The following is a 17137-nucleotide window of genomic DNA, read 5'->3' as shown; positions in this document are numbered from 1 at the left end:
ATACTAAAAACAAGTTACCATAAGAGAAGCTGAAAATTGTGGCCAAATACTTCACCATGAATTTTTTAAATGTAATGAATAACAATCATCTTTTTCAAGCAATTATACACAGCAGAAATGCAATATGTGAAGGCGAGGTTAATAGTACAAGAACAAAGGATCAATTGTAAGCTTCCACTGCTCAACCAAATGGCATAATGGAAAAAAGGAAAAGTACCATAAAAATGAAGGAGAAATTGGAAGTGATACAGGGGAAGAGAGAGTACTGAAAGCATAAGAAGGTAGTAAGGACTGAAGTAGTAGACACAAACTAAATAAATATATATTAATAATAAATGCCAAAGAATTCAAGAAAAACTGTAGAGTAGAACACAGACAACATAAACCCAACATACATATAAAAGGAATGCCCGAAAAAGAAAATAATAATAAAATAGTGCAAATAATATAGTAATAGTGCAAAAATTTAAAGATATAAGTCAAGAATGCTTGAATGCTTTCCATCTTGGAAAGACTGAAACAAAAAACAAACACAAAAATAAGTATGTCTATGGGCAAAATAGTTCTGAACAGTCAGCACTAGGATAAAATTCTAGTGAAAGTCACTAGACTTCAGATATAAGTCTTCTTCAGATATAAATCAAGAATTATTTATTCAGCCAGGTAAATAAGAATTCTCTAAACTCTATAATGCTAAAAGAAAGATGAGCGACATGGCCCTCAGCCAAACTATACCCCAAGAAACAAACATGCAAGCATTCTGAATACACAAGATTTCAGAAACATTGCTTCCAAAGGCCCTTCCTCAGGAATCTATAAGGGGTGACTTTCATCCAACAAGATGATTTAAAAAATAATAACAAACTAGCCTACAAGGTAAGCTCCTGTTAAAAATAAATCTTGCCCCAGTGGACAGATGACTGGGTCTCCAGGCAGCTGGACTCCAACCTCGCAGGATACCCTGATCCACAACCTCCAGCCAAGCAGCTCCTAGATTCCTTAACTGTAGAAACTGTGATACAATCATCATCTTCTGTTTTAGGTTGCTAAATTTGAGGGTAATTTGTTATGCAATAACAATAGATAACTATAAAACAAGGCTTAGAATCTACTGAATTTGAAGATGTTGGAATGTAAAATATAGTAAGAGGATTTTTTTTAATTAATGTGTTTTTTTTTATTTTGAGAGAGAGAGAAAAAGAGAGAGTGTGCATGCGCACAAGTGGGGGAGGGGCAGAGAGAGCGGAAGAGAGAGAGAGAGAATCCCAAACAGGCTCAGCGCTGCCAGTGCAGAGCCAGGATGCAAGGCTCGATCCCACAAATGGTGAGATCATGACCTCAATAGATAGGAAGATTCGGATGCTTTAACCGACTTAGCCACCAAGGCGCCCCAGGAGGAATTTTGAAAGAGAGTTGTTGGTGTGCTGTGCACCCTACCATCCCCCCATGGGAAAGACTAATGGATCGCACCATCTTCAAGAACAGTGACAAGGGCCTCCAGCAAACCTCTTGTGATTGGCATCTGTTCTCTGGATTTGCAGAACAAGATTCGTGCTAGACCCATGTTTGGAAATGACTAAAGGCAAGACACTATGGCTGTGTAGCTGCTCCCAGCGTAGGATAGTGTAGGGTATACTGAAAATGGCACACACCCCAGAGTTTGACAGGGAAAAGACAAGTGTTTTTAGAGACAGATGTGGGCCAAGTGGTAGAAAAGGCCAGCGAGGAGACATGTCAGAGTGCTTTCATCAAAATGACAGGTGAGGGAGCCATAGATATCAACAGTAAGAAACCATAGCAGGTGGACCACCGTAAGTAGGAGCTTGAAGAGAGGGTACATTCATCTCAGTGAGGAGCAGTAGGTGACACCAGTGAATGAGGGGAACTCCAAAGAACCCAGAAATAAGCTCCAAGAAGAGGCCACACTTAATATTTGATATGGTCAAAAGAAAGTTAAGAACACCACCTCTTCCCTGTACAAGAGGGAACCAGTGCTGGGGACACTGGGGACACCCAACACTGGGGACAAAAGGCTGAACACGACTTGAGAAAACCAGGAATGTGGCTGACACATCACTGTGTCCACACCAGGCTGAGGCAGAAGAGACAGGGGAGGGACAAACTTTAACGTTAGACAGCTTCACAGTTTTGACTATTACATGGAACTGTAATTAATTAATGAAGAGGAACTTTGTGTTCTGCTTTTTAACATGTGGCTATGTGAATAAAACCAAATTTTTAATTTAAAACTAATAAAAGAAACAATATTTCATACCATGATAATAGATATCATACAGTTATCAGCACAGCAGAAGATCTGTAATTCTAAAGCAGGCCTTCAAGGCTTGGACTGCCACTGACTGGTAACAGTACCAGGGTAGATATTAACTCAAGCCTTACCAGTTAAGCAAGAAACCAGCTTCTAGAACCAAACGACATATAGTATATATAGCCTACCATATTTGTTCTACCAAGTGTGATCACATACAGGCTACCCTAAGGAATGTATTTGTAAACCATTTTAGAACAACTAATAAGACTTCATTGGAATGTAGCTAAAAGAAAGAAAGAAAGAAAAAGAAAGAAAGAAAGAAAGAAAGAAAGAAAGAAAGAAAGAAAGAAAGAAAGAAAGAAAGAAAGAAAGAAAGAAAGAAAAGTGGGGGGGGGGGGCACCTGGGTGGCTCAGTCAGTAAAGCGTCCAACTTCAGCTCAGGTTATGATCTCATGGTTCATGGGTTTAAGCCACGTCGGGCTCTCTGCTGACAGCTCAGAGCCTCGAGCCTGCTTTGGATTCTGTGTCCCCCTCTCACTCTCCCCCTCCCCCACTCACATGTTGTCTCTGTCTCTCAAAAAAATAAAATGTTAAAAAATGGAATGTAGCTAAAAATTAAGAACCATCATCCATTTGAGAAAAGTGTAACATACATAGAAATAAAGTTAACTTTCGTTGTTCATTTTCTTTTGTATCCTAATATTGGTTTTCCATTGGTTCAAAAAAGAAGCCCTTTAAATTTCTTAATTATAAAAAAATATAAAGAAGATTTGGCAACACTACCTTTGAATATGATACTCTCGATTACAGCGATGTAATCTTCGGGTTCCTGCTCAGTAGACATCTCCCATCTGCCTCCGGTGATGTTTAATAATTTGTAGAGCTGATCTGAACTCTTCACCCCACACAGCAGAGTAACCATACTTTCTGGTGAATGAAGTATCTTTTCCAGAAACTGACATTTCTTTGGCGTTAGGTCTTTAAGCAGGCTATTTGATAATATCAAAAATTTACATTTGTAAGAGCTTAAACTAAGCAATTCCAGATCCCAAAAAGAGTAGTTCTCCAAGTGATATAACAGGACCGCTTCCCTTTTCACAACATGTAAAAAGACTTCCCTCAAGTACAGAGCCCATTCCTCAGCATCTTCTCCATATATCATTAGGATGTCTTTTGTATTTTCTGGAAAAAGAGAAAATAATGTATTAATTTTCTTATGTTTGAAATGCTAACAGCAGATTATATTACTAACCTCAAATATTTTTACATACTCTTTAGGGAATATAATATTACAGGACCAATAATATAATTCATGTTATCCCCATCACAGTCATACAGGATTAAATTAATCCTTTAAGTCAACACCATTCATGCTTTGTGCAAGTACACTACTCATTGTACCAAAGTGAACCAGGATGCTCAATCGAAATAAAAGAAATCTCATGGTAGGATGAAAAGAATGTTCTGTGGGATTACAGGGAGCTGGGCTACCAGGCACGGCTGTGCCAGTATCCACAAAATTCACCTAGATCACAGTATTTAACTCCTTTGAACTATTGTTTCTTCATCCTCTAACTCAACAGAAAAAATAAATAGGCCCTGCCTAAGGAATCAGATTGTTCTGGGAAGATATGAGAGAATTTACACTCAAGAACATTGAAATCTTTTTTTCAGGCAAAGATGAGTGCATAAAGATAGGTGACAGAATTTCCATGCTCAGAATACCAAAAAAATAAAAATTTAAAAAAGAAACAAGTTCAATAGCAGAAACCAAATAAGGAGGTACTATACTGCATGTCATAAGTTAAATTTCATGCTGATGAAATAATCAGAAGGTTGTGACGGGATAGCAGTAATTCTAAACCTCTCCCTGATCCCATAGTCAATACTGATAACGAAACTTGAGTCATCACCAAAACCAGCAGGGTGCTTATGAATCTCTCCCCCATCTGGGGGTGTCTGCAGAAGTAGGAGAGGCCTCTCCACAAGCCAGGGCCCATGGTGAATCAGGAAAGCCAGTCAAATTCCACAAGAACCCAAGTGCATCCTTGGGCAGAGGAGACAGGTCTGGGAGACACCATTTAACAGGTCTCATTAGAGGGGCGCCTGGATGGGTCAGTCAGTTAAGTGTCTGACTTTGGCTCAGATCATGATCTCATGGCTCCTGAGTTCGAGCCCCGCATCGGGCTCTGTGCTGACAGCTCAGAGTCTGGAGCCTGCTTCAGATTCTGGGTCTCCCTGTCTCTGCCCCACCCCCATTCGCACACTGTTTCTCTCTTTCAAATATAAATAAACATAACAAAAAAAAAATAACAGGTCTCATTAGAGACTATAACCCAGACTATAATGCAGGACACTTTGCTTCTCCTCTGCTTTTCCTTAAGGCCATAAAATACTAGACTATCAATTTTGTCAGCCAAATTGTAGCTTGGAAGGAAAAATACAAGTAGCAAAAAAGATAGGGAGGAGAATTTAAAAACAATTTGTCCACACAATGTTAAGCAAACAGGAAGCCTAAACAGAGCTAAGAGAAACATGAGCCAGATGAAAAGATTAGCAACACAAATTTTTAGTTATGGAAAAGATTATGGCAAATAATATTAACAGTGATAATATGACCATAAAAATAATAAAAGTAACACAGCATGCAAAGACTAGTAGATATCATAAGCAGGGGGAAAAATTCCATAAAAGTTATCTGTAGTATAAAAAGATCATAGATTAAATAAGACCATAGTTCAAAGACAAGTTGATTTAACTTTTTAAAAAATGTATCATTTAAAATGATATAAGAGTAAGGAGACAAGCTGAGAGCCAAAACAGTACTACTATCCAGATAATATATAAATTAGAAAAAGCAATAACCAGATTAAACATAGATAATATTTTAATTTCTAGACTAAAAGAAAAGCTTGATATTTTTATAGTAAATGCAAAAAAGAGAACAGGGTGAAAACAGCTGGAGAAAATATGGTATATCTGGGTAAGAGACAAACAAGGAAAAGGTTCAATATAAAGACAATCTAAAAGCTGAAGTACAAGAGAATAAAAGACACATTAAAATATGTTAAAACATAATTTTAAAAGTCCTTAAAATATAAAGAAAAAGGAATCAGTTCCATGTATCAGCGGGGAATGATCATGTTCTAAGAAAAATTGTTAAGGAAAACCTATCTTGATTAAATTGCCCTAAGGTTTAATGATTATTGTAAAATGTCTCCACATATTCAGGAAGGAAGAGCAAGTTACGCAGGAGGAGGAAAATATTAAAGTGATCATAGATTTCTTCAGAACAACTTCAAGCCAAGAATTATAAGAAAATTCTTGCAAAAATAACGTTTTAGTATATCCATACCATCGAATATGATATTGTACAGCAGTGAAAATGAACAGTGCTACATGCAACACGGATGAATCCAAAGACATAATATGGAATGAAAGAAGAAAGAGAGTTTATACTGTATGATTGTATTTATATGAAGTTCAAAGACAGAAAAACAAAAAGGTCCATGATGACATAGATAGACTATCTGGGCATAGGATACACGAATGAGAACAGGTATGGGAGAACCTGCTGGGATTCTGGAAATGTCCTTGTCTTGGTCTGAATGCTGTCACACAAAGTACACATATATAAAAGCTTATTCATCTGTGTATCTTAGATTGTACAGGTAAGTTATGCTACAATAAAAGAAGTAAAGCATCAAAATAAGAAAGTTCCATGATGACAGGTGTTCAAGAGACTAGAGACCAGTGGGGACTTATCACAGGTGAATGGAGCATTTGGGGAGGGAGATCCAGAGGAAATACAGCAACTCTAAGATTATCTCCTCTATTTGAAAAGCTGAGGAAAAAACACAAAGAATAGGGGTTTGACAGTTCTGATAGAACTTTAAAAAATTTCGGGATTGGCATATTACAATCTTTTGCACGTAATGCAAAATGAGCTAATTAGCACAATGAGTTAAAATTAGTTGCAGCAAACAAAACAAACAAAATGCCTGAGAGTTATAAAAGGAAGTAGAATCATTATACACTATTTTGATATAGTGTAAATGTGTATATAATCATTGTCATGGACTAGGTATTTATGTCCTCCACCAAATTCATGTGTTGAAATCTTAACCCCCAATGTGATGGTATTTGGACGTGACGCCTTAGGGGGGTGATTAGGTCATGAGGGTGGAGCCCTCATGAATGAGATGAGTGCCCCTGTAAAAGAGGCTCCAGGGAGCTCCCTCGCCCCTCCTGCTGCGTGTGGACACAGAGAGAAGTCAGCAATCTGCATCCTGGAAGAGGGTTACCACTAGAAATCTATCAGCTGACACCCAGATCTCAGACTTACAGCCTCCAGAATTGTGAGACATGCGTTTGTTGCTTAGGCCGCCCTGTCTATGGTATCTTATTAGAGCAGCCTAAATGGACTGACAATCATAATAATGTAAAAAATGTCTGATTATTTAACTAGAAATTGAGATTTAAATATCAGATAACTAAGATTAAAATCCTCTGGGCACTTGGGTGGCTCAGTCAGTTAGGTGCCTGAGCTTTGATCTTGACTTAGGTCATGATCTCACAGTTTATGGGGATTTGCACTGAGAGTACAAAGCCTGGTTGGGATTATCTCTCTCTTCATCTCTCTCTGCCCCTCCCCTGCTAGTGCTCACTCTCTCTCTAATCTCTCAAAAATAAATATTTAAAGAAGATTAAAATCCTTATCTAGCACACAACAGAAAACAGATACTAGTTGGAATTAGTAAATCAAANATCACAGGTGAATGGAGCATTTGGGGAGGGAGATCCAGAGGAAATACAGCAACTCTAAGATTATCTCCTCTATTTGAAAAGCTGAGGAAAAAACACAAAGAATAGGGGTTTGACAGTTCTGATAGAACTTTAAAAAATTTCGGGATTGGCATATTACAATCTTTTGCACGTAATGCAAAATGAGCTAATTAGCACAATGAGTTAAAATTAGTTGCAGCAAACAAAACAAACAAAATGCCTGAGAGTTATAAAAGGAAGTAGAATCATTATACACTATTTTGATATAGTGTAAATGTGTATATAATCATTGTCATGGACTAGGTATTTATGTCCTCCACCAAATTCATGTGTTGAAATCTTAACCCCCAATGTGATGGTATTTGGACGTGACGCCTTAGGGGGGTGATTAGGTCATGAGGGTGGAGCCCTCATGAATGAGATGAGTGCCCCTGTAAAAGAGGCTCCAGGGAGCTCCCTCGCCCCTCCTGCTGCGTGTGGACACAGAGAGAAGTCAGCAATCTGCATCCTGGAAGAGGGTTACCACTAGAAATCTATCAGCTGACACCCAGATCTCAGACTTACAGCCTCCAGAATTGTGAGACATGCGTTTGTTGCTTAGGCCGCCCTGTCTATGGTATCTTATTAGAGCAGCCTAAATGGACTGACAATCATAATAATGTAAAAAATGTCTGATTATTTAACTAGAAATTGAGATTTAAATATCAGATAACTAAGATTAAAATCCTCTGGGCACTTGGGTGGCTCAGTCAGTTAGGTGCCTGAGCTTTGATCTTGACTTAGGTCATGATCTCACAGTTTATGGGTTCAAGCCCCACATCAGGCTCTGCACTGAGAGTACAAAGCCTGCTTGGGATTATCTCTCTCTTCATCTCTCTCTGCCCCTCCCCTGCTAGTGCTCACTCTCTCTCTAATCTCTCAAAAATAAATATTTAAAGAAGATTAAAATCCTTATCTAGCACACAACAGAAAACAGATACTAGTTGGAATTAGTAAATCAAAAAGTAGTATGTAGATGTATCTTTTATAAAGATGGACTAGAATAACAAAAAAGAAAAATGTGAAAGAGCTGTGGTTCCTGGGGTTCTATGGGGAATGGAATTGTGATGAGGAGGAGAACAGTGGACCAATGGCTTTCAATACAAACGTTTTATCATTGTTCAATATGCAAGTGAAACCATAATCAAAATTTAAATAACAGGAAAATCTGGGCAACAAATAGAAGAACCAAAGTAGGGGCGCCTGGGTGGCTCGGTCGGTTAAGCGTCTGACTTTGGCTCGCGTCATGATCTCACGGTTCGTGGGTTCGAGCTGTCTGTGCTGACAGCTCAGAGCCTGGAGCCTGTTCCCAATTCTGTATCTCCCTCTCTTTCTGACCCTCCCCTGCTCGATCTCTCTCTCTCTCTCTCTCTCTCTCTCAGAAATAAATAAAAAACATTAAAAAATTATTTAAAAAGAAAAGAAGAACCAAAGTAAACAAAATGGAAATGTGAAAGTTTAACAAAAGAAGACATGGTAAGTTGAATACAAGTACATATAGAACAAAAGCAAATATCAAGGGGATTATGCTTGCACTACAAAATGCAGATGTTAAACATCTTGAAATAAAAGTAATCATGGAATGGGAAAGCTGAGCATTTGGGGAAAACATAGTATAAAATATTAACCTCATCTTTCATAGAATTTAGTTATTTAATACCTCCTAACTTCAAAATATGAAGTTAAAAAAAAGGATCCCATTTGCTAGTTTTGTATCACCATTTTCCCTAAACAGTTATGAATAATTTAGAGTATTTCAAGTAAAGATTTTTATCTGAAAATTAATATGTCCTTCAATTTTACTTTATATTAATTTAAATTATTTTGTTTAAAAATAGCATATAGAATATGATCTCATTTTTAAACAACCACTCCCCAAGCACCTACTTAAAATCATTCTATTGATTGTTAGCAAGTTATTCAAGGAAGATAAGATCATAAGAGATATATTGCTTTCTTTTTTAAAGTCTCTTTCATATTACTTATATTTTTATAGTAAACTTGTATTCTTTTATAAAACAAAATAATCATCCTTAAAAACCAATTATAAGGTATCATCATGAACACAAAGAGCAAAACGCCAAAACTCCTATAATCCACAATTACCTTTTTTCTTCTGGATACAAAGGTTGTATTTTCTACAACACTGACATACCAATTAATACTATAACAGTTTGAGACTATTGTATTTTTTTGAATTATCTATGTCTTGTCTCATGATATAAATATTCTCTCCAAGGACAGATGCTTTCTCTTTCAACTCTGATTTCTAAACAATGCCTAGCACAATTTCTTGAATAGATAATCAATGGATTTTTAATACGTTTATGTGTACAGAATGAAAAAGGACATTTGGTAGAAAATATGGGAATAATACCCAAGTTGTGTATGAGTCATCAGTGTAGCTCTGTCATTCTCCATATAGTGTCTCATTCAGCCTGGATGCTAAATAAATACTTGTTGAACAAACACAAACATGGTGCCATAATTCAGTATTTCTATGTTTGAGCAGCAGAAAAGAAGGAGTTTTCTTTCTATTATATGTAGCCAGAGTAAGGTACTATATAGTCATAAAATAATGTGAGTGAAGATAAAACTAATGATATAAATTATCAAGTGCTTCAAATAAACTAGGGCTCTATGTGTTTTACATCTATTATTTTACTTTATTCTCAAAATTACCCTATTGAGTAGGTACAAATACTATTCTTGTTTTACAGGTGAGAAAACTGAAGAGGTATTGGAATTAGGATTCCAAAGCAGACAGTCTCACCCTACAGCCTATACCTTTAACTTCTAACAGCTAAGGACACAATAACATTATTTAAAAGACTAAGATAGATTCCTCATAGTGATATGAGTTAGGTTAGTCAATATTTAGCAGCGTATGAGTTAATTTCAAGTATGCAAAGTTTGTGAAAGGTTACTAAGACTCTGGTTTCCTACCAAAGAAAAAGAGGAACTAGAACATACAAAGTACTCCAAGAGTATGGTTATCTATGATGAACTTAACAGAACGTTTTTCCCGACTAAAACTTAATACAATTACAGAACAAGTTATGAGGATTAAGTATCCTCATAAAGTACAGAATGGGTATTCTCATGTTACGTGGTTAGGTATCATACTACCATAGAAAATCAATTCTAGAGACACTCATATCTTTCAAAACTTCCCAAGAAAAAATAGACAGGTAGTCTTTCTTAACACTCTATGACCATTTTATTCTTACGTTGAAATTGAGCCTTCCTTTTAAATTTATATTAGACTTACAGTTAGTCAATCACCTCTGTATGACAATTTTCAAGCTTGAATATTAGCATTAAATGCCATCTCTTTCTTCTCTACAGATAAAATCATTTCTATCTTTTAATCATTAATTTTCCTCAATTATGAGTTACTGAGAATTTCCAGGTACCAGGCATGTTGCTAAGCCTGTAACATGTATTGCTTCATTTAATATCAATAAAATAGCCTGTTGTTCTTATTTTACTGGCGATCACACTGAGCCTTAGAGAGGTTAAGTAACTTGTCGGGACCACAAAGACAGCAATTTGTCCTTGTGATGCCTTCCAATCTTTTTTTTTTTTTTTTTTTTGAAAGATGTTGAGTCAAAATGCAAAAGTTAATCAAAGGCCTTTTCATAGACATGGTTTTCTTTTTTCTTATCAAGCTTGTCCTTGAGTAACATTTGGAGTAACAATAGTTCTCTATTTATTCTCAAGAGGCACCTACTGGCCTTTGTTTTACATACTTGAAATAATCAAGCCTAAATCATCATTTGCTAACTTAAGGGGGATTATTATCATTAACATTGGCCGACTTTTATAGGCTCTGAAATGAAAAAATGGTGAATCTGAAATACAGAGACACAAAATTTTCATTCCTGGAAAGCTTCATCAAAATAAAAGGAAATTGCTTTTGAAGATTCAATTAAGGTCTCTAAATAAATTATTTAAAATGTAAATCTCCAGTCTAGCAATGTGAGGTAAATGACAGCATTATACAATGTAGGAATAGAGTAGAACCACATTAATTTTTATAAATTTACTCTAAAGTGTTCTTTCAGATTCTATGATTATACCTCTTATTTATCCTACAAAATGCTATGACAAATTTTTTAACTTGAAGGAAATTTGTATCGATAACTGATATCAATACTTGCTTTTGCACTGAGAGCAGATTATACTATGTGTTGCCAAAAGAATAAGACTGATTGATCATGAATCAAAATTCTTCTTATTACATATGCACCATTTCAAATGGCAGGTTTTCTTCTTTTTGAATAAGATCCCATCTCTTACCCACGTCTGTGCATAATGAAGACTGCATAATGCATCTTTTCAATATTATATTTTTCTACCTGGTGACCAAAGTGCAGGAAAAATGGAGCAGAAAAATTACAAAGAAATGACTGATGGTCATAATGGACTCAGTAGTGATAACACAAACATTAATCTTGATTTAATTACACACAAATATATCATACTCAAAATTTATAGTAAGTGTAACCTAATTTGTCTTATGTTCTAACTTTGTACTCTAACTGGTACAACAAGGGAACAAATGGGGGATGGGGATTTTTCAAAGACATTAATGTAGTAAAACACCCTATAACTCATGTTTCTCCTCTAGGAAAGTTGGTTAATTTCACTTATTCACAGTGACAAAAAATATCGGGTGTTTTCTGTATATATCTGTGTAGCAGATGCCACTAATGTACATTCCACATCTTCCTGGCCCAAAGGCTACAGCTTAGCTGTCAGCTGTTAAGCACATGAACAATTTCCAACCTCTGCTTTGCTGCCTGACGACTTGCTGTGATCAGGAGTTGTGTCAGGCTGGTAGCACCAAGGTGCTCGGGATTTAGGGGCAGGAGGGCAGGAAGGGCTGGGAGGCAAATCTCAGTCAGTGAGGGATGGAAACCAGTATGTAAGTCACACCTTTCCCATCCTTCAGTGGGACAATTCTGAGGTTTGTTCTACACAGTAATTACAGGGTCCTCAGTGATGCTGAACTGTAATTGTCTATTGTGTTATTCTGCTGATTAATATGCACATCATTGATTTTTCTCTCCTTGTCTTACATGCCCTATTTTTTCACTAGTGCTTCCTGGGCTCATTCTCTAAATCAACTACTTCCATTCATGTCCACTTCTCAGAGTTTTCTTCAGGGAAAATTGCTATCTCTTACTCTCTCTCTCCCCATATAAATATATGTGCGTTTATATGTTTATGTATATAGTTTATAAAGGCAGTTCTTCCTTTCAAATACAGGAAGGTACCAACACATCATTTTAAGATTATGCTTTTCAGCTAAGATAAAGAACCACCAGGGAAGGCTATTTTTATACAAATGCAGAAGCTTCCTCTTTCTTCTTCCTGTTAAGATGCAACCAAATGCTTTTGTGCTTCACAAAATAACCTTGTAAGATAATTTTTTGTTCTTTTTTTGTAAACAATGCATGGTGTTAACTGTTACAGGATTATTTTGCAAAGAGCTCCCACCCTTCATATATAAACTGCAAATGTTCAACTCCACCACCTCTATCAGTTTTAATCTCTGAAATGAATTGTTAATAGTTTATTATAAAAATTATAAACATAAAAGATTCTGTATCTGTGAGCCAATTTTAAAATATTTCTAACTCACTGTGCAGATCTGTGGCATTCTATTTCTGCAAGGTCCATATCCTTTCCTTCCTTTTATGGCCATTACTATCGGTTATTGAATCTAAGGCAACACTGACCATAAGACAGGCTATTACTTGATATTCCTTTAGGAAAAGAAAACTGTGATCAAATGAACCATAATAGACTATAAATTGTAAGATGAATTCTGATTTCAGGGAATCTGACTAGCCCCAAACAAACAAACAAAACACATTGTCAGAATTAATTAAATATGGTATTAGTATCATCTTACACAGTCTCTTAAGTGCTTCTTATTTCTCCAATTCACCCTCAAGAATAATCTCCTTAGGACCTGGATATTGCTTATGATCTGTACAGACTGATTCCTCCTCTATGATTTACATCACCTAGGCTCCCATGCCCACGCCCAATGGAAAGCACCGTCAGAACATTAGAAGGTGAGAGAAAAGAATGACAGGGTTAATGATGGGCCCTCTCACTCATGTCCACATTCTAATTTTTTTGACAGTAGCTACTTTCTTTCATGGCCCTCATTTCTGTGGCTTTTCTTCCTTGGCTCCAGTTTTCACACACATCTAGCAACCAGCTTCCCTCACCTTTCTCACAGGGGTGTTAAAGGATTCCTGCTGTTAGTCTTCCAATACTTACCTATCCCTGCTTGAGTTCTTCAGTCCTGCACATGCTAATAAATAATCCCTTCAGCAATTTTTTTTCAGTTAAAATTTTTGATGGTGACATCTGTTTTCTGCTGGGACCCTAATAATTACAAGTACAAGGAGTGGCCGTAGGAAATAGATTCTATGAGATGGATTTCAGAATTGCATTCCTCTCATATTGCAGAGAATACAAGAACCATAATAGACTATAAATTGTAATAATAGACTATAAATTTTCCCCTTGCCAAAGAAAAATAATAGATGGCAACGTATGGCATACAGAAGCAGCATAATGACTCCATTTTTTACCAGAGATGATTTGGTATGGACTGCCAATGGAGAGAAAAGCTTTTGGAGATCAAGTGTCTATGGAATTTAGTTAATATGGTGGCAACAGGGATTACCGAGATGGGAAGAGGAGCGTATAATAGCTTTTTTGACTGTCCTGTACAGCAGGCATATGCACAAAGACAGGGTTACCACTCCAATAGCAGGCACACCGCTACAAGATCCTGAAAGTAAGCTGAGGACACAGAGAAAGTGTGGAATCATAAGACTGGGGACAGAGATGAGGCTGAGAACTTTAAATTCCCAAGCATGTTTGGATCATTTACTGAGGGAACCTGTGTTCCCTTGTAAAAAACAAACAAAACTAAAACTAAATCAAAAAGAAAAAGTTTAAGAACGTTACCTGAGGCAACTGCCTTACAAATGTCAACTTTTCTCAGCACTTATGCCAACACCCTTCACTGACAGCCCATAAGATCAATAACTAGAGTTAGATCCCATAAGTAAAAGGAATTCTAGAACAACTATATCACACACAAAAATTATTAGAGAATCTTGCCAATATGTATCAACATGGGTCCGGAAAGCGCATATAGAATAGATTTTAAGAGTTGCTAGACCAAGGGCAGCAGAAGAGAAGATTGAATCTGACTCAATTCATTGATATGGTTGTATTCATACAGGATTCAGAATTTAATGTGCTATCTCAAGTGTCTGGGGTGGCATTAAAAGCCTATTAGAGTGGATAATTAAAGCTTAGCCTCCATGACTATGGAGTCAGTGTGACTAGATTGTCACAACTTGCCTTCTATGATGGAAAAAAGGGGTCAGGAGGCAGATTTTTTTCTGTAAACAGCTAGACAGTAAATACTTTAGGCTTTGTAGGCCACAGAGAATATCTTCTTTTTCTTTCTCTCTCTACCATCCTGTTCCACCTCCTTTATACACACACACACACACACACACACACACACACCACACACATATAGCCTTTTAAAGGTGTAAAAACTAGGGGTGCCTGGGTGGCTCAGTCAGTTAAAGGGTCCGACTCTTGGTTTCAGCTCAGATCTTGATCTCACAATTCCTGAGATCAAGCCCTGTATCAGGCTCTCTCCTGACAGCATGGAACTGCTTGGGATTCTCTTCTCCTCTCTCTCTCTCTCTCTCCTTCTCTCTCTCCCCTCCCCTCCGCTCCTCCCTTGTGCTCTTTCTCTCTCTAAATAAATAAACTTAAAAAAAAATAAAAGTGTAAAAACTATTCTTAGCCAACAAACTGTTCACAAATAGGCATGTTGCCTAATGGCTCTAGTTTACTGACCATTGCTCTACTCTGACATCCTCCTCACTAAACATTAAGAAATTCAATCATAAAAACTGTGATATCTGTCCTATATAGCCTGGACATGATGATAACAATTGGACCTTTGAATTGAACTTCTTTATGTCAGTGAGGAATAATGCAGTCTGTACTGGTAGAGAATGAATGGCAGCATTTAGTCATTAGAGACAATTTAAGTTATCAGCATATTTTTCACTGCAGAGATCTGTTGTGTTAAAGAATTGATCTGAAGGTCCATATGAATGAAATATATGTATAGCCTACGAAGCTTCAATTTTACTTTTATAAACAAAACAATTCTAGATTTGGGTGCAGAAAATGACTTATGTTGCAATAGTAGAGCTCCACAGCCTTCTGCTATCTGGTTTATAGATTCAGAGCACTTTGAATGGGGGAAGGCTAAGTCCCTTTGAGAAAGGATTGTTTTATGTTGTTAAACTTATATACTATGAATCTTCCTCCAAGCATTCTGCCCCCACTCAAGACCTCCAGCCATGTGTGCTGGTGTAAAAGGAATACCCATATCTCTTAGTGCTTATTAGTTACCAATCTAACTAGTAAGTTAGAAGAAAGAAGAGTGGAAAAGAATATGCTCATTTCAGAATTAAAATATACAAATGAGGTTACTACTTTAGAAAACATTAAGAAGACATACAGAGGGCCAATAAACACATGAAATCATCAGGGAAATGCAAATCAAAACTACAATGAGGTATCAACTCACATCTGTCAGAATAGAAAAAATCAAAGACACAAGAAACAACAAGTGCTGGCAAGGATGTGGAGAGAAAGTAACCCTCATGCACTCTTGGTGGGAATGCAAACAGGTGTAGCCATTGTGGAAAACACGATGTTCCTCAAAAAGCTGAAAACAGAACCCATGATCCAGGGTATTTACCCAAAAAATATAAAAACACAAATTCAAAGGGATATATACACTCCTGTGTTTATTGTAGCATTATTTACAATACCCAAATTATGGAAGCAACCAAAGCGTCCATCGACTGATGAATGGATAAAGAAGATGGGGTATATATACACAGTGGAATACTATTCAGCCACAAAAAAACATGAAGTCTGGTCATTTGCAACATCATGGATGGAGCTAGAGGGTTTAATGCTAAGTGACATAAGTTAGAAAAAGACAAATGCCATATGATTTCACTCATAGTCATATGTGAAATTTAAGAAACAAAACAAATGAGCAAAGGGAAAACAGAGAGAGAGGAAACAGAGGAACAGAAATGTTAACTATAGAGAACAAACTCTAGGGTACTGGGGGGGATGGGTTAAATAGGTGATGGGGGTTAAGGAGTGCATTGTTACACGTGTTGTCATGGGAACTGAGTAATGTACAGAACTGTGGAATCACTATATTGTACACTTGAAACTAATGTAACACCGTATGCTCACAATATTGGAATTAAAATAAAAAATTTAAAACATATCTGGGAAACATAAACCTACAAGTTACTTTCTTCCATGCAATGATACCCTTATATTCTTGTGATTTACATAAAGAAAAGACTTATTTGCATTCATGTTTCCTAGTTTTTTTCCTATGTAATTAGAGCAGTATAACAAGTATAATTAGGCAGTATAAGCAACGCCACACTGGTGATCAACAAATCCTTGCTGAATATTTGCTAGAGTCACAATAGGCTCAAGGTTTTATCAGGTTTTAAATGGTTGTAAGAAAATTCATCTTGGAAATATCTAGCCCTGTGGCAAAGCACTTTCCACAAACATTCAAAGTTCATTTCAAAGAAAAGCATATAATTAAACAAACTTAGGGTAGTCAAGGTAGAGATCTCAAAGACACAAAACAGAGATATCCTTGAGGAATTATGTCCCTAAACTGAATTTACATAAATATATGGCTTGTCAATTACATAGAAAAGTAAACTAAAAATTAATTTCATTTTAGATTGGACCTCAATAACTAAGCCTATAAAAGATAAATCTGCTAAGAAATTAGTAAAAATTTTAAAAAATATGTTCAGAATGGCAACTTCCTAAACAGTAACTAAGCTATTTAAAACATGTTTTAAACTCTATTGAAAATTATATGCCCATATTACCTAACCCTAAAAACGTATGAAGACA

The 17137-nt window shown here is 36.5% G+C and overlaps 1 protein-coding gene across 6 annotated transcripts in view; it reads right to left on the bottom strand.

Annotated features, from left to right (window-relative positions):
• Positions 1-3452, bottom strand: part of BANK1 (B cell scaffold protein with ankyrin repeats 1) — a 266852-nt gene extending 263400 nt beyond the window's left edge. For all 6 annotated transcript variants that reach the window (XM_077755742.1, XM_077755740.1, XM_077755744.1 and 3 more), the window contains exon 1: positions 3056-3452. In XM_077755742.1, the coding sequence (XP_077611868.1) occupies positions 3056-3434 (379 nt within the window). In that variant the 5' untranslated portion in view covers positions 3435-3452. The remainder of the gene's footprint in view (positions 1-3055) is intronic.
• Positions 3453-17137: the final 13685 nt, after the last annotated feature.

This window comes from Crocuta crocuta, unplaced genomic scaffold (assembly GCF_008692635.1).
Source record: "Crocuta crocuta isolate KB4526 unplaced genomic scaffold, BGI_CrCroc_1.0 scaffold92, whole genome shotgun sequence".
In the NCBI taxonomy this organism is placed as follows: Eukaryota; Metazoa; Chordata; class Mammalia; order Carnivora; family Hyaenidae; genus Crocuta; species Crocuta crocuta.
The sequence above is the reverse complement of the archived record's forward strand: the minus strand, read 5'-3'. Positions and strand labels throughout refer to the sequence as shown.